Source organism: Dermacentor albipictus, unplaced genomic scaffold (assembly GCF_038994185.2).
Source record: "Dermacentor albipictus isolate Rhodes 1998 colony unplaced genomic scaffold, USDA_Dalb.pri_finalv2 scaffold_42, whole genome shotgun sequence".
Lineage (NCBI taxonomy): Eukaryota > Metazoa > Arthropoda > Arachnida > Ixodida > Ixodidae > Dermacentor > Dermacentor albipictus.
Genome location: NW_027225596.1, coordinates 333227 through 355771, shown reverse-complemented (window position 1 = coordinate 355771; position 22545 = coordinate 333227). Strand labels below are relative to the sequence as shown.

At 46.2% G+C, this 22545-nt stretch overlaps 1 protein-coding gene across 5 annotated transcripts in view; it reads right to left on the bottom strand.

The window, feature by feature from the left end:
• The window catches only part of LOC139052897 (uncharacterized), a 355309-nt gene that overhangs the window by 69900 nt on the left and 262864 nt on the right, over window positions 1-22545 (bottom strand). Inside the window, exon 11 of one of the 5 annotated variants that reach the window (XM_070530056.1) lies at window positions 268-4185. The exons of 3 other annotated variants lie outside the window; for them this stretch is intronic. In XM_070530056.1, coding sequence (XP_070386157.1) covers window positions 4001-4185 — 185 coding nt within the window. In that variant the 3' untranslated portion in view covers window positions 268-4000. Of the gene's footprint in view, window positions 1-267; window positions 4186-17963; window positions 18042-22545 lie in introns of those variants that run through there. One more of the 5 variants, XM_070530057.1, reaches the window with a different exon arrangement.

Here is a 22545-nt window from a genome sequence, read left to right as displayed (position 1 = left end):
CCTACTGAAAGGTTTACATTCAATAAGTATTCTTAATATCAAACAGTGGCTGTTTGTTCCGAACAGCAATTCAAATAACTGATTTCAATAGACATTCACTAGGTGCCAATATTTAAGCACCACCCGCTACTACGATGTGTATCAGTGGCTCTTCCTAGGTTTCATTTAGTGTCGATTGTGTCAATTTGTTTTATTTCATTTGAAGTTATTCAAATTCGTTTTTGTGCAGAAGGCTTGTTTTCTTGTACTAGACAAATGCGAGACAGGTGCATTCCTTGTGCTTTTATTTGGCCTCATTAAAACAAAGCAGTCCTGTTGTGGCACTGCCAATTCACAGGTGCAATGAACAGACAGATGCAAAAGAAAGTTTAAGTGATAATTTATCACCACATGCTTAGGTTCAAAGCAAAGGAACAAAAACAGGGCACACAGACAACAAATGAAGCGCCAGATGCACCATGCAGCTGAAAAAAATATTTAAAAAGTTGAAGGAAAAGAAATAAGTAAAGAGATTCATCTGCGTGATTTGAAATTCTGCGGAAAAATAAAGTTTTACCAAGGTAAGACAGCAACACGGCTCAGGCCGTGCCCACGGTAGACCACTTTGGGGTGTAACTTATGTGCGATGTAACAAGGAACACAACACCTAAGCGAAAAAACACGCATTCATCTGGCTGCATATTTTTCAATGAATGCAAATTGAAAATGATACCTTCAAGCACGTCATCCATTGATTTTGCTTACTTGGTACAAACTTGCAGTATTCTAACAGTGTGAAACACAGGAGAATGTTCCTGTCCCGTCTCACACTTTTAGTACACTTTGAAAGTGATCGACGGGGAATACAACCCACAACATTTACTTCAGCGCAAAATGTGTAGCTGATGTTTAAGTTACAGAGCTCCTTTCGGTCCCTTGTGCAGTGAAAACATATAGAAAGTAGAATGAAAATGATGGAAAGCATATACGTGAGAGAATGCAACCTGCAGGAAGGTGTTGTTATGGTGGCACATGTCAAGAAGTTCTTCAGAAATGTTTCGTCTAAATTACTGGAACTCTCTGGCATGGCTTCTGCAATTAGAGGTATTATATACACCACACAATACAACACAAACACAATCTTGAGGCCACAGTTCTGGTATAGTGATGTCACCCTTCACTCTCTGTCAGAGAAGCAAGACAGACAATGCCTAGTTCATGAGCCAAAACATGGTGAAACTTAATACTGCTGCATACAATTTTTTGCATCAAAGATGATGACAGCACGAACAAACACTGAAACAACAGTTGGCATTTGCACAACAAGGCACCAAGCCTGGCGCCAATAAATCCCAGGAGCCCATCAGTGACGTTTGGTGATGTCATGTGCCAATGCCACCTTAGCTGTCACAGGATACAGCAAACGTTGATCAATAGGGTTGTTGCAACGAATTCCCGAGCCCACAATTATGCTGATTCGTTCTATGTAATATTTATATTGTTTTTGGTTTTCCATATAGGTAAGATAAGCGCAAGACATGATGGTGACATCATTTGGCCCAATTACTCCACTGAAGAAAGGTGCTTACTTTACCATATGGCAAGCAAACTACTGAGATCCAGTGGCCGAACAAAAGCTCACGTTTTCATAACCAGAGAGTGATCCACCTTACTCAAAACCCACAGCAAAAACCCGTGGAAGGCCGAACAATTCAACTTGTGCATCAATCCAGATTTGCCTGCAACCTCCGAAATCATGACATGTATAAAAGAAGGCTTGCACATAATGTCGCTTCCACCATTTGGGTGAGGCACTCAGCCTCTTCTGCACTTCCGAAGAAGAGAGAATAAGACTAGTGCGTGCAAATGTTTTGCCAGAACGGTGGCAGCGACATCAGTGCAAGCGATCTGTTCAATAGAGCCTGCTACCTCGTTCAACTATTAAATCAAGCTCACGACAGAATTAGTCTAGCAGTGAAACTTTCTCTTGCAACTTGTTCCCGTAGAACACCCACTGCACGAGGTGGTGGTGATAAACACATAAAACGACTGATGAAAGGTACCACAGCAAAAACCCATGGAAGGCCGAACATTTCAACTTGTGCATCTAACTGAGATTACAGATAATCAATTCTTTTACCACATGCTCGCAAGTCTAGCCACTATGCTGATGGCTCTGAATCTGCAAGTCTAGTTCAGGCGATCAGTTAGGAAAGAAATAACGAAACAGTAAAAGAAAGAAAAGAAAGCTTCTGAACTAGCAGTGCCTCCCTGCCGCCTAACTTCTACATCATTTCATCTGCTTTGGTGCAACGTCTGGTGTGTCAGTGCTTTCGATGGCAAAGACAGAGCAAGCAACACCATTAGCAATTCACTCAACATTAGTCGCCATATTCATTCATTCCAACAACAAAATAAAAAATATGATGCTCTCGACATGCGACCGATGACAAGGCAGCAACAACAAAAAAAGGATGGATGTGTGCTAAAAATGCTTCGTAACCGCTCTCGACAAAAGAGTCCAAATGCTGGAAGCAAGTCTGTCTTATCCCGACAGGCCTTGCTCCGCAAGAGGTGGTGAGCACTTCACTCAACAATGAAGCGCACCCTGCATTCGTTGTTCTTGACAATTCGTTGTTCTTGACACTCTGCAGCGTTTCCGCGACCGACAGGCACCTGTCAAAGCCGATGCTGTCGTTATCCTTTTTCCGCCGCTTCCGAACCGTGTTGACCGCATGCTGCCTTTTCTGAACGTTCATTTAGCCAAAAACCGTTGTAGCTTACGTCTCTGGGGTGCTGCTTATGGTGGAGGACCACGAAGGAGCACTTGCGGTTTTACGGCCATTCGAGACAGGCGTCGCTGGGACCCCTGACAATCCTCATGTAGAGTCCGAGGTGAAGACAGGTGAAGACAGGTCCTGGAACTTGCCTTCCAGCCTCATCCTGTACCCCTTTTCGCCCACAGTGAGTACGTTGCTCGTGAAGACCTGCAGCGGCGCGTTACGGTACTTGCGGAGGGGTTTGGTCACCCAGACGTGAGTGAAAAAAGGCTTTCGGTTCTGGTCTGGGCTGCCCTTCAGCAGCATCTGAAGGCGTCGTTGACTCCACTACAGCCTCGGGCTCACCATTGAGGCCTTTCACGAGAGGCTCAGAGGGAGACTGATCTCTCGATTGGTTCGGGGAGTCTGCCACCGCGGCGTCACGGTTGGGTACTGGCGTAGCGTTTTCTTCGGATGGAGACGTCGAAGAAGCCGACACGACGTCGGGCTGCTGCCGTTGTCCGCCGGCATGTGTGGTAGTATCTACCGCAGTGGTGGTGTCCGGCCGTCAATGAGTTGTCGTCCCTGCGACTTCGTCACTGAGAACCGGTGGTGGCTGCGCAGTGACGCTAATTCGTTCGCGCAGCATTTGTTCGAAGTCATTTGTCCTCGTCAGACCGTTCTCCAGGTTGTCAATCTTGCTCAGCAGCGTGGAGAGAGAACCGTCGGCGTCGGGGCCGCCGCTAGCGGACGACGTACGCACCTGGTTCGTGTCCAGCACGTCCGACTTGCAGCCGCCCCGCAAGTGAACCAAAAGACGCGCATTCTGGTGACGAGATTCTTGCACGAGCGGCAGTTGACGAGGCGGTGACCGCCCTCAGGGTAGTGCTCGACCATATCTGACACAGGACCCACGTAGTTGGAGTCTCCAGTTTATCGTGGTTCCATGCACTCCCCCCCCCACACACACACACGCACACACACACACACACACACACACACACACACACACACACACACACACACGCACCCACGCATCCAAACTCACACGCGCGCACACACACACACACTCACACGCGCGCACACACACGCACACACACACGCGCGCACACACTCATACACACACGCGCACACACACATACACACACACGCGCGCACACGCACACGCACACACACATACGCACACACACACACGCACACGCACACGCACATACACACACACACACACACACACACACATACACACTGAAGGGCTACGCCCCTCACAGGTCGTGCATGCCTTGCACAGCAGTTTGCAGCTGCTGAACCTTCTGACGTCCGGCCGCTTTCCTGATGGCCAGGACGGCAATGTCCGACAGCTTGCCGGACTGCCTGGCAACTCGGTTCGCCGAACGCCAGGCTCCCAGTGCTGCATGGGCGTCTTCGAGCCGCGTCACGAGACTCGGGTCTGCAACAAAGATGTGTTAAACTAAGGTTCTAGTACAAAGAAAATCATGCAACACATGTAACCGCATTTAACAAATGGATATGCTATAAACGAACAATGAGATGGTCGATTTCAGTTTGTCATTCGTTCATAGCAATTGATTCAAGAAATGGTATACTGACAAGGGTCCCTTAGAGAATATGCTACGAAATGGCAGTTGGACCGAAGTAATATTCATTGCTGTTATCATAGTGTGGGATTCGCTGATGATAGCTCAACATCCCATGGCAGCGCCAAAGGTGCAGTAAAATATTATTCTGCTTATCAGTGTGGTGGTATTTTAAAGTTTAATTATGAAGCAACCGCTACTATTTGCAAAACAAAAGTCATTTCCAGGTTTTCATGTCATACAGAAATTACATAATCATGGACTTTGTCAAAAATGTCGTTCAAGTGAAGGGCAATTTGTCGGACTATTTTGTAGTGTGCTAGCAGAAATCGGCGAAATAAAAGTGTTTGCCCATTTATAGGCATTATACGAGACTCCTAAAAAACTTTTCATGCTACAATGAAAGAACTACATGAAATAGCATGATGGAGGCAAAAGGCGTAGCCCACCAGAAAGGGAACAAAAGAAGGACACGACCACACAAATTGCGGGATCACAGCACACTCTTCACTCGGTTCCATAGAACATGTGCTGAGTACCCCGATAGCACCACTCGTTACAGTATGGGTCGTTTTGCGAAAAAAAATCATGCCAGGCACATGAACTCCAACTCTTTACCAGCCAGCTCATCACCAAAGCTGGCGATGCGCTATGCCTCAATGATAAGCCTGATCATATTTTGACGCATTTTCCAAGAATTACCGTATTTCCAAAGAGGGTCTGTGTGTTCCAGATGTATATATAGTCTGTACTTTTCTCCAGTTTCTGGTGCCCTACGCCTTTTGCTCCCATCATGCCGTACCCACAAGCCCAACATACAACTTGGTCAACTTCATGAAAAAGCAGTTCTATATGTGATAGAAATCAGAGGCGTGATATGCATGATGTGTACCTAAATTTCAGCATCTATAGGTTGCACACATCCAATATACCAAATTACCTATGCATCTGTTGCAGTTCATCACTAGCGTAGTTTAAGAACCACGACGCATGTTTGTGCCACGAAGCTTAAATTGACAGCAAGTTGGTAGGGTATTATGGATGATGCAGTTTAGAAGCGTCAGGTAGTGACACCTATTGCAAAAAACCATTAATCAAGCAATCGATAATGTTATAGTATGTACCCTTCTGAGCTATGTCTTCAAGCGTCCCTAATGAGCTCTACGCATCAGCGTGATAAATTCAGCAAAAAAAATGCTGGTACAATAAGTGCAATGCATAGTAAACTCAAATGTTTCTCGATTAACTATCAGATCTTTTTAAAGTATTGAATGATCCTTTCATCCATAATTTTATTCGTTCTGAAAGCTTAGCAGTAGGGCTCCCCACTCTCATGGCCAAACCTAAAGCACTTTCCTTATGCATATTTAAAAGCGACCGATACTTGAGGTCAAGTTCAAGTAGAAGTATCTGAACCGATTACACCATGGTGGCTGGCCAGCCTGTGCATTTTGAGTCCCAACAAAGACATAATATGTTATAGTGAACCAAGAAGTTCAGGAGGAAAGAAGACCAAAGGGGGCCTCCTTTCATTTTCATGTGCATTTATTTGTGAATAATTCATTTATTCATTTATTAGAGCAAAGCTATCCTTCCCTCCTTCGGCTTTCCCACTGCTGCTGCTGTCCGGCATACTGCATTGGGGAGGGGGGGGGGGGGGGGTCGAGTCAAAGGACAGGCAACGCTTGAAATTCCTTTGGCGCCCACCGTTGGATGGATGGATGTTACGAGAGTCCCCTTTAGAACGGGCCGGTGGGCTGCGCCACAAAGCTGTTGCTCTTATACTGTGTAAAGTCCTACCTAGGTTAAAAACCAAAGAAAAAAACATGATGAATTCCAAAATTATTATTTTCTGACGCCCTATTGTGAACTATGCTTTTGTAGGTCTGAGTTTTTTGTCGTTTCCCTACTTCCACTAATCTCCAATCACGTCTCACTAATATCTATTGCGGAAATGATTACTTTCCTCCTGCTCTCGCTCAACCCAAAGCTTAAAGGAGGCCAGTGGTCAAGCAGTATATCATGACAGCTTTACATTAAACTGCCAGCCCGCAATAGATTATATCAGCCTTTCTGATTTTCCGCTCGACGTTCTTCCTTCCTGTGCTGCTCACTCTACAGGCTCCGTAGTTGCTGGTCAACTTCCTAGTTCTTATCCACCACTGTGAATCAATGCTTTTTCCTGCACAAACAAATACCTCAACACTCTCTCAGCCAAATGATTGTCTTCCATATTCCTCAGTCATTCTTCATAATCAATTTTACTGTGAGATTCCCTCACTTCAAAACTGTACAGTGCATTTCAATCTGTACAGCTTCATTTGTAGTCATCCCGTGAGCACCCAACGCAAAGCGCCCCACTGACATTTGGTTGCCATCAAGTCTCGATTGTACCCCTGATTTCAAACAACTACATTTCAAAAGGTAGGTCCTCGGACCATTACGCTTTTCCACATACTTCGGAACACTTCGTACCTACTACAGCCCCATAGCCCTGTGTTTCAATACGGCTGCATTTCTTTTCCCCTTACTTCTATTGTGGTTTGCTCTTTTTCCATATATCTAGTGCCTTCGTCTATCTATATACCAAGGTATTTACATTCTTTTATCCGAGCCATTTCCCGGCCCTGTATTGCCACTGGCTTTTCACTGTTTTCATTGAATACCATAAAACCCGACTTTCTAACGCTAAATTGCAAACCTAAATTCCAGCCTTCCTGTTCACAGATAACAGCCAGACGTTGCAAATCGCTTTACTTAGCTAGCAACACAATGCCGTCCGCATAAAATAAACCTGGAAGCTGCTGCTCTACTATTGTATCCACTTGATTGTATGAGACACTAAGCCTCCTGTCGCTTCCTTCTAGAGCCTTCTGTATCCTTACCATATCCTCACTGACCTCGTTCTTTTCGCTGCGCCAGCGGTGTCAGCCAACCAGAACACAGGAAACGGGTGCCTGCGGTCAGAATGGTTTCTCCCTCCCGATCCCTTTCACACCCAATCGCTCCTCGTCACGTGGTTTTTATCCACATGCCATTTTGTCAGAGTGCCGGACGGCGAGCGTGAGATCGCGGGAAGATCGCTAGATGTTCGTGAGGAGAAGCACACTTGGGGGGGCGTGGCTCACCATGGAGTTCGATACATCGATATGCCGGTGCACGGGAGTTCTATATACGCGAACAATAGCGCAATACTTTTGCAGGAGATTCGCAAGGGGATTTTTCAACTCTTCGATATAGGCAATAATTTGATATATGCGGGATAGACTGTCCTAGAAAAATGCAAAACAAAAGATATAGAGCAAAGGAGGGCGCAGAACACTGCACTGTGAGCCTAAACTTCTGCCACTTTCTTCTTAAGCTTCCCACAGCGTGCAGTGGATGCGCGAATATTATAAAAACATGAATCAGAGGAAATATAAAGGAAGGGGGTTCAAATGCGGCAACATATAGATCTGGACTAGAACTTTGCTTCAAAACCTGCTTCCAGCATGGCGTTGATTCGTGAATATAAGAACGCGAAGCAGAAGTGATAGAGAGAAAGGATTCAAGCAGGGCGCTGTTAATCTGTACTTCCCCTAAATTACTACCAAACTTGCTCCAATGTAGATGCGAACAGTCGAATACTAGAACAATGCGAAACATAATATACAAAGATAGGGAGACAAACACGGCGCGACGACTCTGGTCTTCCTTCAATTCTTTTTCTAAAAACCTGTTCCTGCGTTGCAGGGGAATCACGAGTACTAAAAAATCTATAACAGCACGGGCACTGTGAGTCTGGCCATCACCCACTTTCCTTTTGAACATGCTGGCCTGATTGATGCTAAACAATATGTACAGGGAACGAGGTCTAACGGGGCGCCAAGAGTCTTCACTTCCCATTTTCCTTTGAAACCTACTCGAGCATTACCGTGCATACGCACATTCAAGAAAAATGCAAAACAAAGGAGGTACAGTAAAAGAGAGTATAAAACACTGCGCTATGAGCCTAAACTTCCGCCACTTTCCTTCCACACCTTCCTCCAGCGTGCCATGGATGTGCAAATAGTAGAAAAACACGAAATCGAGAAGATAAAGGGTAGAGGCTCCAAATTCGATAACGTAAGTCTGGACTGCCCCCACTTTCCTTCAAAACCTGCCAAGATATGTGAATAGAGGGAAAACACGAAGCAGTGGAGATAGAAGAAAGGGGAGTGAAGCACAGCACCATAAGTCTGTACTTCCAAGTAATTAATAACAAATTTGCTCTAATGTAGCTGTAAATGCAATGTGAAGCATACTAGAATGCCAAACAAAGGTTATACTGTACAAGGATACGGAGCCAAACACATCGATGTGAGTCTGGACTTCGCCTCTTTTATTCTAAAAACCTGCTCCAGCGTTGGAATGAATGCGGGAGCACTAGGAAAACCTAGAACAGTGCTGACACCGTGAGTTTGAACATCCGGCCACTTTCCTTCATAACCAGCCCTCGGCATTGCCCTGGATGCGCAAATACTAGAAAAATATTAAACAGAGTATATACACGAGAGGGGGCTCATTAGGGTGCTGGGAGCGTCGATTTCTCCATTTTGCTTCCAAACCTGCTCAAGCGTTTGCGTGCATGCGCGAATACTAGAAAAACGCAAAGGAGATACATTAAATTGCTTTGTTAGCCTAAACCTCCACCGCCTTTCTTCCAAACCTTTCTTCAGCGTGCTGTGGATGCGAAAATATTAGGAAAAAAAGAAGCAGTGAATATACGGGGAAGGGGGACCACGACGGTACCGGGAGTGTAGACGGCCCAGTTTTGTTCCAATCCTTCTAACTGCGTCCCGTGAATCTGCGTATAGTAGAAAAGCGTGAACCAGAAGACTTACAGGAAAGGGGCGTTGACGGTGGAACTGCCAGTGTAGGCTTCCCTCACTGTCGTTCCAAACCTTCCTAGAAAGTGCCTTGGATGCACGAATATTAGAAAAACACAGAGGAGATGCGGCGAAGGAAAGAAAATGACGGTGCCGCGACCCACTTGGAAACCTAACAGCATGCCGTCAATCTGCGAATATTAGAAGAAGGTGTACAAGAGAAGATGCAGGCAAGGGGCATTGATGGCGGTGCAGTGAGTCTATGCATAGTGCAGATGGTGCAAGATAATGCAGTGCCGAACCGACCCGCGACGAAAGTGAGCCAGGCGTCAAGCACTCCCCTTACCAGGGCCGCTCCCGAAGATGGCGCAATATCGGCCCCACCCGCGGCGGAGGTGAAGGAGGCGATAAAGGGACACTAAATTGAAAAATGATTTCTTCTGCATCAGTAAATTGCCGTTCCACAACACTAAAAATACCACTCTTACAACGATAGGACGTTTGGTAAGCCAGAAAGAGCGCAATAACGAAATAGGGGTGGCGACACCTACTTCATTTCCCGCACCTCGGGGCTATGACGTCTTCGATTTCGATGGTATCTTCTAGGGCCTCTTAATTAAATATAGCGGTACAGATTGACTACATTGTGTTCTAAAGGAGCCAAATATTAAGCATGGCAAGTTTCGGGAACCTTTACTCAGCCGACGCGGCACAAATGCAAAAACATACTTTGCGATCCCTGACGTCACGCTGACATACCTGCACTGGGGTTTCCGCGCGACATTATATACTGATACTTGTATCTTCATTTTCTCATCTAATAATCAAACATTCTTTTTGAAATAACTGCCTGCAGGGTTCTCAAACAATGCTCCATTAGTCTAAACTGATTTATTGTTTCGCTTTAGTGTCCCTTTAAACATTCCCGACTTTCGTTCCAAACCTTCCTCCAGCGTGCACTGGACACGTGAATATTAGAAAAGAAATTGGCCGACCATTGCGCTTCTTCGTTATGCATACAAAACACGCAGTACAAAGCGTACGCGGTTCTTCGTGTCGGATTCGGTAGCACACACTGCGATCGGCCGCTATCGAGTCGCCCCTCTGGTAACGCGCCATCGTATAGTGGTTCACAGTAGTGGAGAGGGGAGGGAGATTAGCAAACATTTATTCTTCCTTAAGAGCTGGCATGAGAAAATGGGTGGAGAACACAGGTATCCAGTAGAGGTCACGCACTCTTCACTGACAGACAGGCCTCAACGTGGCCGTACAAGTTTCGAGTGGGAAGTAGAAGTAACACGACTGAACGCTAGAATTGTCTTTCGAGTCACCGCAACGACACTGCGCCAGGTAACGGGACGTATAGGGCAAGAGTGGAGGTGGCAGGACAGCCAGGCGCAAGCACTGCCAGAGGTGACATATGACACCGAGGAACGCGCTCCGCAAACGGGGAAGCGATAGACGCGGCAGAGAGCCATACAGCTACGCGACGCAGAGACGAAGGAGTGGATAACCGAGGATCAGGCGCGAAGCGGTAAGGCGCGCCCGCCACCGGCACCGCTGCAGTGCCGCGACAGTGGGAGAAGGGACGGCGAAGCCGGAGTGGAGGGTAGCAGCGAGAGTAACCCAAACGGCGCTACGCGAAGGAATGGGGCAAGCGGATAGGTGTGAACACGTGATCCGGCTTTCGAGGACAATGGGCATAGAGTTTCCTACAATATACTGGTGCGAACTCTGGTGCTGCAGTCGTCTTGCCATGGGGATGAAGGGAAGGACGTTGATTTCTCGCATATACGTGCTTGTTGATTCAGAAGTTTTTGAATCAGTTTTTGACGTTTTCAAGTTCGTGCCTCCCGAAAAGAAGCATCTGTATAACCAGCTGCTGTGCCACAACGGCTCAGCTCCAGCAATATACGGCCTGCCTAAGGTTCACAAACCTAATGTCCCGCTGCGGCCTATAGAAGACTACACTCGCTCTCCGTTGCACCGTCTATCTGCCTATCTTCATGGTGTGCTCCGACCCCTCGTTGGACGAACGCCGACATACGTAAAGGACTCCGCTGATTTTGTCGACAAGGTCAGGAACATGACTTTAGGGAGCGAAGACGTCATGGTTTCCTTTGACGTCAAGTCTATGTTCACACGCATACCTGTGGATTATGCTGTTGACTGCTGCCGAACAGCATTACAAAACGACACATCTCTGCCTTTGCGCACCCCATTCGAAGTCGACGACGTGTGCCGCCTCTTGGATTTTTGCTTACGCAACACATATTTTTCATTTAATGGTTCATACTACAGGCAGGTCTTTGGAACGGCAATGGGAGCATCGGTGTCAGTGTCATGTGCCAACATTGCTATGGAAGCCCTCGAAGACAGAGCCCTCACGACGTTTCAGCCCACCCCAAAATTGTTCCTGCGGTATGTCGACGACTGTTTTTCTATTATCCGCCGCGAAGACGTCGTACCTTTTCTGCAGCACCTGAACTCTTTCCAAAGCACAATAGAATTCACCGTTGAAGAAGAAGTTAATGGTCGCTTGGCCTTCCTTGACGTGGAAGTCATGCGCACTGCATCCGGCCTTTCCACGAGTGTTTACCGAAAGCCTACACACACAGGGAAATATCTCCACTTTGATTCGGCCCATCCCATTGGACAAAAACGATCTGTTGCCTCCACATTGTTCACCCGTGCATTCCGATTATGCTCGACTACTGACGCACGCAGAGCTGAGCTGAAGAGAGTGACGCAGGATTTGGTCAGCAATGGCTACCCTGGCCAGATTATAAAGACTGAAGAAAAACGTGCAGCTGAACCCCCTGTAAGGCCGATGAGAACAAGAAAACGGGCGTCTCTCCCCTATGCACGAGGCGTAAGCGAGTCATTATCAAGAATTTTCAAAGATTATGATGTACAAATCTGCCACGTCCCTGCAAGCAAGCTAAAACAACAACTCGTCCGAGTGAAAGACCGCCTCGAAAAAGAAAAATTCCCCGGCGTCATCTACAAAATCCCTTGCCAGGACTGCCATGCGTGCTACGTAGGCGAGACGGGGAACTTTAAAAGAAGGCTACAGCAGCATCGCAATGATGTAGCCAAAGGACACACGGTCTCCAGCGCCCTGGCAGAGCACCATGAAAAGACTGGACACAGTATTAACTGGAATTCGGCTTCTATCATCGAAAGAGAGAAAAAATTATCATCCCGATTGCTCCTTGAATCATTCTGCATACAATCTACTACTAACACGATAAACCGGACACGGGGACCCCTCCCTGAGTTGTACGCAAGCGCATTACGTCTTCCGACGCATATTTAATAAAGACCACCATGCATTCGCTCATTGTGAACAAGGCACCCGTATTGGGCGCCGAAACGTCAATCCGTGTTTTGTAATTTTTTCAGTTGGCGAGTGTACGTTTATTCAGCCATACCTCACTGAAAGTGACAACACAGCCGCCGCTAGTGCGAAACAGCATTTTTATTCTGTTACCCTTCCGTCCATCTTGCAAACTAATCCTCGTAAATTCTGGACCATAGTTAACGGTACTCCAAGTAAAATATTCCAATTAACATACCCAAATGATCAACCTGTTGCTCCTGAAGAATGCTGTAATGTATTTAATGATGTGTCTTCTTCACATGTTACCACAATGCCACGGGGATTACCGCTTGTATCCAATTCTGGTTTTTCGCCCATGGATCCAGTCTCTATTGACTGGGTTGGTGTTAGCTGCCTAATAAACAATAAAAAAACGTCCTCCTCTGCCGGCCCAGACTGCCTGAACTCAAAAATTTTGAAGTGTACTAATGTATTTTCTGCTGCTATTTCATCGCACATTTTCACTCAGTCATTACAGCAGTCTGTTCTTCCACACGACTGGTGCGTGGGAAAGGTGATTCCAGTTCATAAATAAGGTAACACACACTTACCCAGGAAATACAGGCCTATCTCACTAACAAGCATTTCATGTAAAATTCTTGAGCATATAATATATTCACATTTGGCTGAGTTTTTAGAATCAAACTCCTTTTTCAACCCCTGTCAACATGGTTTCCGTAAGTTCTTTTCCTGTGAAACACAGCTCTTAACATTTACTAATGATCTCTTTGTAACTTTTGATCTAGGTACCGACATTGACTGCGTATTTCTGGATTTTGCCGAGGCCTTTGACTCTGTGACCCATGATTTACTTCTGCTTAAGCAGTCTCAACTTAACTTCGACGCCAATGTACTCGAGTGGATCAAAAACTTTCTAACAGGACGCAGTTTCTAAACACTAATAACTGTAATTCTCGGTTTTCTAAAGTACCAGCAGGTGTTCCTCAAGGGTCAGTCCTGGGTCCACTTCTCTTTCTAATATATATTAACGATCTTCCGAACTGCGTTCTTTCCTCTTCCATAAAGCTTTTCGCGGATGACTGTGTTCTTTACCGTTAAATTACTAATCCTTCAGATTCCCAAGAGCTGCATGACGACCTCAACCGCGTAATTGAGTGGTGTTCTAATTGGTGCATACAAGTAAATTCAAATAAATGCAAGGCCATGCGTATATCTCGTAACACTGCCACGCACACCTACTTTATTAATGGTGCACCTGTGACGTCAGTTAGCTCTTACAAGTATCTCGGCCTTCACATATCAAATAACCTTTCTTGGCACTCGCATATTGACTATGTTACTAAAAACGCTAATAGCATGCTTGGTTACTTACGCCGTAATTTTAGCTCTGCCCCTTCTTCCCTGAAGCTAACTCTTTATAAAACTTTAGTTCGCTCCAAATTGGAGTATGCTTCAGCCATTTGGGATCCGACTCAGTCTTCATTAGTTTCTACTCTTGAAAGTATTCAACAGCGCAGTGCACGCTTTATATTATCTAATTATTGTCGCTATGCAAGTATTTCTTCAATGAAACGAACTCTTAGCTTACCTGATCTTTCGTCAGGCCGCAAATCTTCCCGTCTCTCCCTTTTTCACAAAGTTTTTCACTTGAACCCCCTTTTAAAAGAGACCCTCCTTGCCCCTCCGTCTTATATTTCTGCCCGCACTGATCACAGCCTTAAAATCGGGGTGCCATTGTGCCGTACTTACCAGTACAGTGACTCATTCATCCCCAGGACAAGCACGGACTGGAATCGCCTTCCCGCCTTAATCGCACTCATCACCGTCCCTACTAACTTCAAAATCGCCGTTCAGAATGCCTTTTGTTATTATTTTTGGTTAATTTTTTGTTAATACTTGTTTGTATTTTTTACTGCATTCCTTCTTGTTTTGACTCCACTCCTTATTGTAACACCTTCGGGCCTTGAAAGTACGTGAAATAAATAAATAAATAACTAAAATGCCATCAATCTACAAATGAAGGTCTTTGAAATGTAGAATTTCATGGGTGAACTCGGCGAGTTCGGTCTCGCATGAAAATAGTTTTCTGAAGCCGTGCTGGTGAGGGTAAAATAAGTTGATAGATTCCAGGTAAGACATTAGGTTGGATGAGATTATATGTTCTAGAAGTTGAGAAGAAATGCTGGTCAGAGAAATTGGGCGATAATTTATAGCACGGGAGCGGTCGCCACTCTTGAAGATTGGTAGGACATGGGCCTTCTACCAGTCGTCGGGCAAGCTTTCAGTCTTTAAGGATTGCGTAAATATTAGATGTAGTACCTGGCTAGAAATGTTACTGGTGTTAACTAGTATTTTGGCGTTGATTCCATCACGCCCGGCTGAGGTGGTTAGTTTGAGTAAAATATGCCATCAGGGTTGATCATGATGTCGTTGGCAATGGAGAAAACTGAGGTAGTCTCAGAATTAATGAGATTACCATCCGGATCTCTTAGATCAATCTGTCTAGATTGTGTCTGTACTGAAAGTAAGCGCCAGAATTTATTGGGGTTTGATCGTAGAATCGTCAGAAGGTCATGATTAAAGAAGTTATCTTTGGCTATCGACAGCTCTTGAATATATTGGTTAGCGCGCACTTCATATTTTTCCCTTGTTTCTGAGTCATTTGTAAGTTTGGCTTTTCAGTAAACCCTTTCCTTTTTAGCAAGGAAACCTTTCAGTCGTTAATAAACCATTCTTGTTAGAGTCAGATTTCACGAGAACTGTTGGTATGTATCTAGCTTCCAGGTTGAGCAATACATTCTTATGAAGTTCCCAGTTGCTATCAACAGTTCTTGATAAGTAAGTCTGCTGAAAATCATTTTAAAAATTTTGGAGTTCGTTATTTATGGCGTCAAAGTCCGCCCTTTCGTAATCTATTATTATTTTTGTTGTGGGTGACTTTCTTAAGTGCTATTAATTGTCATGCAGATATGGATGAGGTTGTGATCGTTAAGACCGGGTAGTGTGGTAACGCTCCTTACGCTATCGGGGCAAGATGTGAGCATAAGGTCAAGGGTGTTATCTCCTCTTGTAGGATGTGATATCACCTGATTCAGGTTGAAGTCAAGCATAAGATAAATAAATTGGTTAGCTTCGGATAACGGTGACCTGTTGGTTACAGAAAGCAGAGGCCAGTTAATGTTAGGGTAATTGAAATCGCCAAAGAGGTGAATAGGTGCGTTAGAGAATGTGTCAGTGATGTCGGTTAGTGCTTTACGGATTGAATCACAGAATGACGGATGGCTGTCCGGCGGCCTGTAGCACACGCCAAAAATTGTCTTTCCATCACCGCTGTAAGCGCAAGTCCACAATTGTTCGAGATTATCATCCCGGCTGATCAGGGAAGATGAGAAGGTGTTTCTGATAGCTAATAGAACAACCCCTCCTCTCCGGTTGCTCTGATCATGGCGATGCAGAACATAGCCGGAATTAGGAGGGAAAATTTCGCTATCTCTTACGTCTCTGTTTAGCCACGTTTCAGTTAGTACTATGATGTCGGCATCAATGTCGTGAGTGAAGCTGCGAAGTTGTTCTCGTTTGGGTAGCAAACTGCGCATGTTAGTGAAGGCTATGTTAAGGAGAGGTAAAGATGAGGTACAATTGGGGGATGAGGTTGAAGTGATAGGCTTCGTTGTCCGTCATTGCACGTTTTCGTGTCTTCCTATATGGGATGTGCTGTTTCCATGCGCCTTTATGAATGGACTCGTAGTCTCAATCACTGTCAGAACTAGGGTCGTAGTGATAGCGCTTATTGTTGACGAGCAACTTGCCTACGTGCAGTTTAAACGCACATTTTTGTGGTCGTATGAAACCTAACCATTAAGAACGTGCGATGGGAGTAGCAGGAGCGAAATCTTTACGTATAGCGAAGTTTGTTGCCTTTAGTTTCCGCCCACAGGCCAGAATGTATTCCTTTGACTTGAAATGAGTCAACTTGATAATTATCGGGCGCTTTCTTTCAGGACGGTATTTGCCTATGCGATGGGCACATTCAATAGCGCTTGGCTCTAGATGCATTTCCAGCTTGCTAGCGCAGAAATTTTTATTTTTTTCGCAGACTCTTTTTATGTTTCATTTTCGTTGTCTTCCAGTCCGAGGAAAAGCAAGTTATTACGGCGCATGCTGTTGTTTGTGTTAGTGCTCTCGGCTTTTAGCAGCGCTATCTCTTTGATGACATCATTATGTCGAGTCGCAATTACTTCGTCCTGATGGTCGTTTTCTAGCACAGAAATACGCTTTGTCAGAGCAGCAATTGTGTTGTCTTTGAGAACGTTGGTTTCTCTGAGCTGATTTATATTTGTACCTATTTCTGAAATTATTTCTTTTAGTTCTTTGATCGTCTGTGAAAGGGAAGAAACTGTGTCTCTGTCGGGGCCTGGGTTAAGTTCAACATCTCCGGAGAGCAAGAGGATTAGATCGGACCGAAACGCAAAGGCAACAGCTTCATTGTACAGACGCACAATTCTACACCATTTCAAGTCGCAGGGGCACGACACCGCGAAGACAACAATTGTCGCTACGAAATTCCTTAGTATTTTGTAAGTGATTAACCTGGAAGGTTAGGAAAGCGATGAGCATCCTGCGTGCAACGGTGTCGTGCCCCAGCTGATAAGCTTTGCCACGCCGCTTCAAAGAGGCTTGGCTTGACCATGTAACTGGTGACGTCGCCTTCGTAGGGTGTTGCCAGGTGAAACAAGCTTCTGCTGCTAAAACTGGACTTGTCTTCACGGCTTCGGTGACGAGACGTGGGCGGGTAGCCCAGGGTTGTGGTGGCTTCAGGGAAGGCGATCCGGTTTGCAGAAGGGGTTCCGGGGTACGGCACGTACCAGCACGAAACCAGTACGGCAGCATTTGGAAGGTTAGGAAAGCGATGAGCATCCTGCGTGCAGCGGTGTCGTTCCCCAGCTGATCAGCTTTGCCACGCCGAATAAATACGGCTTGGCTTGACCATGTGACTGGTGACGTCGCCTTCGTAGGGTGTTGCCAGGTGAAGGAAGCTTCTGCCGCTAAAACTGGACTCGTCTTCATGGCTTCGGTGACGAGAGGCGGGCTGGTAGCCCAGGGTTGTGGTGGCTTCAGGGAAGGCGATCCTGTTTGCTGAAGGGGTTCCGGGGTACGGCACGTACCAGCACGAAACCAGTACGGCAGCATCTGGAAGGTTAGGAAAGCGATGAGCATCCTGCGTGCAACGGTGTCGTGCCCCAGCTGATAAGCTTTGCCACGCCGCTTCAATGCGGCTTGGCTTGACCATGTGACTGGTGACGTCGCCTTCGTAGGGTGTTGCCAGGTGAAGGAAGCTTCTGCCGCTAAAACTGGACTCGTCTTCATGGCTTCGGTGACGAGAGGCGGGCGGGTAGCCCAGGGTTGTGGTGGCTTCAGGGAAGACGATCCTGTTTGCTGAAGGGGTTCCAGGGTACGGCACGTACCAGCACAAAACCAGTACGGCAGCATCTGGACGGTTAGGAAAGCGATGAGCATCCTGCGTGCAACGGTGTCGTGTCCTTTTTGATAAATAATCTTGTGAGCTAAGTAAAACTCCCGATTTGTAGATAACATCAACATCACACTCTTGCAAAAAAATGGGACCTGTGAAGGAGGCAGTGATATCCGTGTTTTGCGTGCAAAACCGACCAAGATGCATGGTGGTAAATATTACGTTGAAATCTGGCAAATAAAGTACGGTTGCAAATCCTTAAATGTTCATTGAAATGCTAGAGCTTGCTGCATCGTAGAGGAATAATTTAGCTCTGCAGGTTTGAATGACCTCCTCAGGTGAAAAACAGCACGGTATTGTCCCTATTCATTCTTTAGTAGCAGAAGAGAACCTAAACCAAGACGAAAGGCATCTATGTTCTATAATGTGTTTACCGGCTCTAGCCCCTTCTAAACACCTCTTTCGTTAGAACAGTGAGCGCTCGGCTACATTATCACCGATAGCTGTTGAAAGGCACTGTGGAAAGTACTCCTCCCACTTGTTTGTGCAGGTTTTTAGCTCAGACATCTGATCACGAGATGGCATGCCTGCATGATAAGCAGCTATGTGCATATTTTGCCCGCTAGTGCGAAGTTTTGTGTGATGCAAATGCAGAAGAGGATTCTCCTTATGGATTTGGCATTCCGCAATATATTTAAATGGACAAACTGGATTGTTAACGCACACATCTGCTGGAGCTATAGACATGCTTTTTAAAGGAGAGAGCAGGCACAGCACGGAAACAGAACATGCAGTAAGGGGGCACGTGCACGGCACGTTCCTTCTAATGTTGCAAAACTTGGTCATGGTGGTATGGAATCTTCGAAAACGAAACTATCAAACACGTTTCTTGCGTGCCTCTTTACCCTGTACTAAGTATTTTGCCCTTCACTAGCTCTGTTTCACGAAATGCTCTACCAGACTGCCTGCGTCACCTCTTTCATGCGTTTTCCTTTCACAAAAAAAAGGAGTCCATCGGCGTTCTTTTATTCTCACTCACAGTGTAATAGGCTAGCTGGCCGAATGGCGGCATGGAGCGGCAGTGTCCCAACGCTGGTGCATGTTTTAGTCACTCTCCGACAGATGGCATGAAGATGTCACAGGCTTACGTTTGCTGTGTTAGCGCCGCCCGCTCCTATCTCAACACGGCTCGGCGTTTCTTTTTCTGGAGTCAGGCGTGCACAAGCGATTGTGATGGGCAGGAAACATTTTGTTCCCCGCTCTAGAACGGGTTACAAAGGCTGTACAGAGAAATTGACCTTTGGTGTCGAGCTATCCCAAGAAAGGATCGAGTCCTTCTGCCGAATGATCACGTCGGAGAAAAGCACTTGGAGCCTCATCTTGTGTCCAAGACCTGGACAGCGCACTACAAAAGGCACGCCTTGGTGAGTGTTCCGCAAGAGGCATCACTGGCGACGATGGTGCTCCCACAAGATTTCCCGACTGCCCGGCTTACCTATCGAAAACGGTGAAAACAAGGAAGCGCCTGGCGGTAACACAACCGCGGTCGCAGTCGAACAGACGATGCGCTGCATCAAAAGATCATAACGAGTGAGAAGCCTCTTGTAGCAATGACAGTGGTGGAATGAACGGAAGCTCTTTTGAAGCGTTGCCGAGTGCATCGGAGCACGACATGGATGCGTTTGAACAGCAAACGTCATAAAATACATCAGTCTGCTGGGTCTAGCTTCTCCCTAAAATCTGCATACGCTCGCATTCGCAAGCTTGTTCGGTGATTTACCACGATTTTTCCTTCCGTCAAACTCATGGGGATACCACCTGCTCGGCTTTGGAGAAGTAAAAAGAGTTGTCTTCTCCCAGCTGGAGAGCATCAAAAAATCTCACAGCCGTTTACTGTCAGATGCATGCCTATCGCCAATGAGCCCCGCATCTTCCTTGGTAACCACTAAAATTGTTGAAATTCATGAAGATATCCTGGCAAACAACCGTGATGCGCAGGTCAGTTTCAAAGGCAGATGTGCGGTATGAAAGTACTTTTAACAACTATGGATGACGTTAACGCTATCCTTGAGCATGTTGATAAGACGAAACTGTGCAATGGTGGACCGAGCACTCTGGAGTATCGACACGTTGAAAAACAAAGTGGGCATATCTCGACAACAACCAGAGATGGCGGCACAAGAGATGCTCTATTGTTCTTGACCCTAGTGGCTCGAACTTACTACAGTGAAAGCTCGTTAATTCGAACTTCAATAATTCGAATTTATGGATAATTCGAACTGTACGATTTGGTCCGGCCGAGCTCCACAAAAGTCTATGTATAAAAAAGTCCGTTAATTCGAACGCGAGAAGGTTCCATCACGGATAATTCGAACTACGCTCGCCTGGCACACGGCCAGAGAAACGCGCCTACTGCCTACACACAAGGCTGTATTGCCTCCGAAACGGAAAGAACGGCGAGAGAAGGCAAAATCGGAAAAAAATCTAACCGATCGCGGGGTCAGCCAGAAGGCAGCGGCGGCTGCCGCCTCTCCGTTCTACGTAACCTCCGAGACTTCTTGCCCGTTGCGAATCTCGGAGGCTTCGCAAATCTTGTACAGCTGCTAATGTTGTGCGGAGATGGCATGGCAAGCTCCAAAACACAGCGAATCAAGTACGTCGCAGCCGCACTTGCAATCAAGAACAAACGAATCAGGGCCTTCGCCACCTTCACATGTTCAGCGTCTTTGTCTCAGCAGTCTTCATCGGTTGTACACCTCTGTTTTCAGCTTAGGGGGTATCTGCCGTCGCGATTCATAGTGGTGGTGTTAAGCCTCGGCTAACGTTCGTTTCGGTGGACATCAGTGGCGTGGCACAGTCGGACCCAGAGCTTCGACTTGAAGACCATCACTTTCTGACACGCCAAATTTCTGACATGCCCTACTGCTTCCAAATCGCAGTGTACTGTTGCCCTCCTTCACTTTCGTTAGTTCTAAATTTCGTTAATTCGAACTGAAGCGGCTTCCCCTTGCGGTTCCAATTAACGAGCTTTTACTGTAGTATGTCACAAATGTTCTGGCCTTTCAAGCGTCCTGCGAATGCACCAAAAAAAACAGATGAAAGAATGTGCAGGCAGGTACGCGTCAGTTGACTTCATACCAGAGCAAGGACAAAGTTGCAGCACTGCGTCGGTCAAATTATGCTCTGAAAAGGTCCAAAAATCGTCTGCTGAAGAGCTTTAAAAAAAGTCGGTGGAGCTTGCAGAAGGTCATATCCACACGCAAAAAATGTCAAAAAAAGAACTGAGTGAGAAATTACACCAATAGATCTCCCTAGTGCTCGGCTGACTGCGGTAAAGGAGTATGTAGCAGCAGCGAGGTTGACGAACAAAACAAGCAGCAGTAAGCGGAGGATTGGCTTCTGATGTGCTTGCTGTTGCACATACGTAGCCGATCTGCATACTCGTTCCTGCGAGGTAATGAGGTGCTCCCACTTCCTTGCGTTACGACAGTGTGCAAGTACCTGTGCATCATAAGAGTCAGGTGTGGCTTTTACAAGAGGTTTTTCACAGCCCTTGAGAAGAAGATGCCCACTAAAGACAATTTTAAACGCCATGGAATGCTTGTTTTCAACGATATGCGCATTCGAAAGGAAATTCGAGTTCGTTCGAAGACGATGACATACAGTGGCTTCACTGATTATGGAGATTCTTCAGCGGCCCGCGACGACCTTGCTGACCACGGGCTTGTATTTCCCTTTGGGTCATTTGGCAACAACATTTGGCAACTCTCAGCCTATAGCAGTGTTTGCAATACTTTTGCCTGAATACGCGGAAGTCTTAGACGGCATGGTCGCCTGTGCTGGCGCAAATGTGAACCGTGCAATTAAGAAGGAGTTCGGTGTCACTGGAGCATTGCAACAGTCCCGGAACTACTTCAGTCATCCCATTGATGAGAAACGCAATGTATATATGTTTTCTGAGGCACCCCATCTGATGAAATGCGTTCGAAACCGTTCACTTTCACAGAAAGTGTTGAGCGTTAAAGGCGATCGCGTTCACTGGGTGCATTTTGACAGGCTGTTTATGGGAGACTCTAAACAGCCGGAAAATTTGCATGTTTGCCTCAAAATAGCTCTGTTCCACATCAACCCTTCAACGACCGAAAAAATGCTGGTGAAGCTGGCCACTCAGTTGTTCAGCTGAAGTGTAGCGAAAGGCTTGCAGTTCTACTCGAAGTGAGGCACAAAAGGGCTCGAAACGTCTAGGGAACAGCAGAATTCACACGAAGGTTTAACAATCTTTTTGATGCTCTAAACCGAAACCATCCAAAGGAAAGCATCACTGTTGGCAGTAGAGATTTGAGTGTCCTGGCCTCGTCGTTGCATTGCTCAAAAAATGCGAAAAAGCAAAGACCACAAGAGCAAGTTGCCTAACCGAGCACACTGCTGAGGGCCTTCTTGTGGCTATTTTGTCGGCACTGGAACTATAAAGATACCTGCTAAAGGAGTGTGGTTTCAAATATGTTTTAACAGGAAAACTTAACCAAGGCGTGTTGGTACGCTTCTTTGG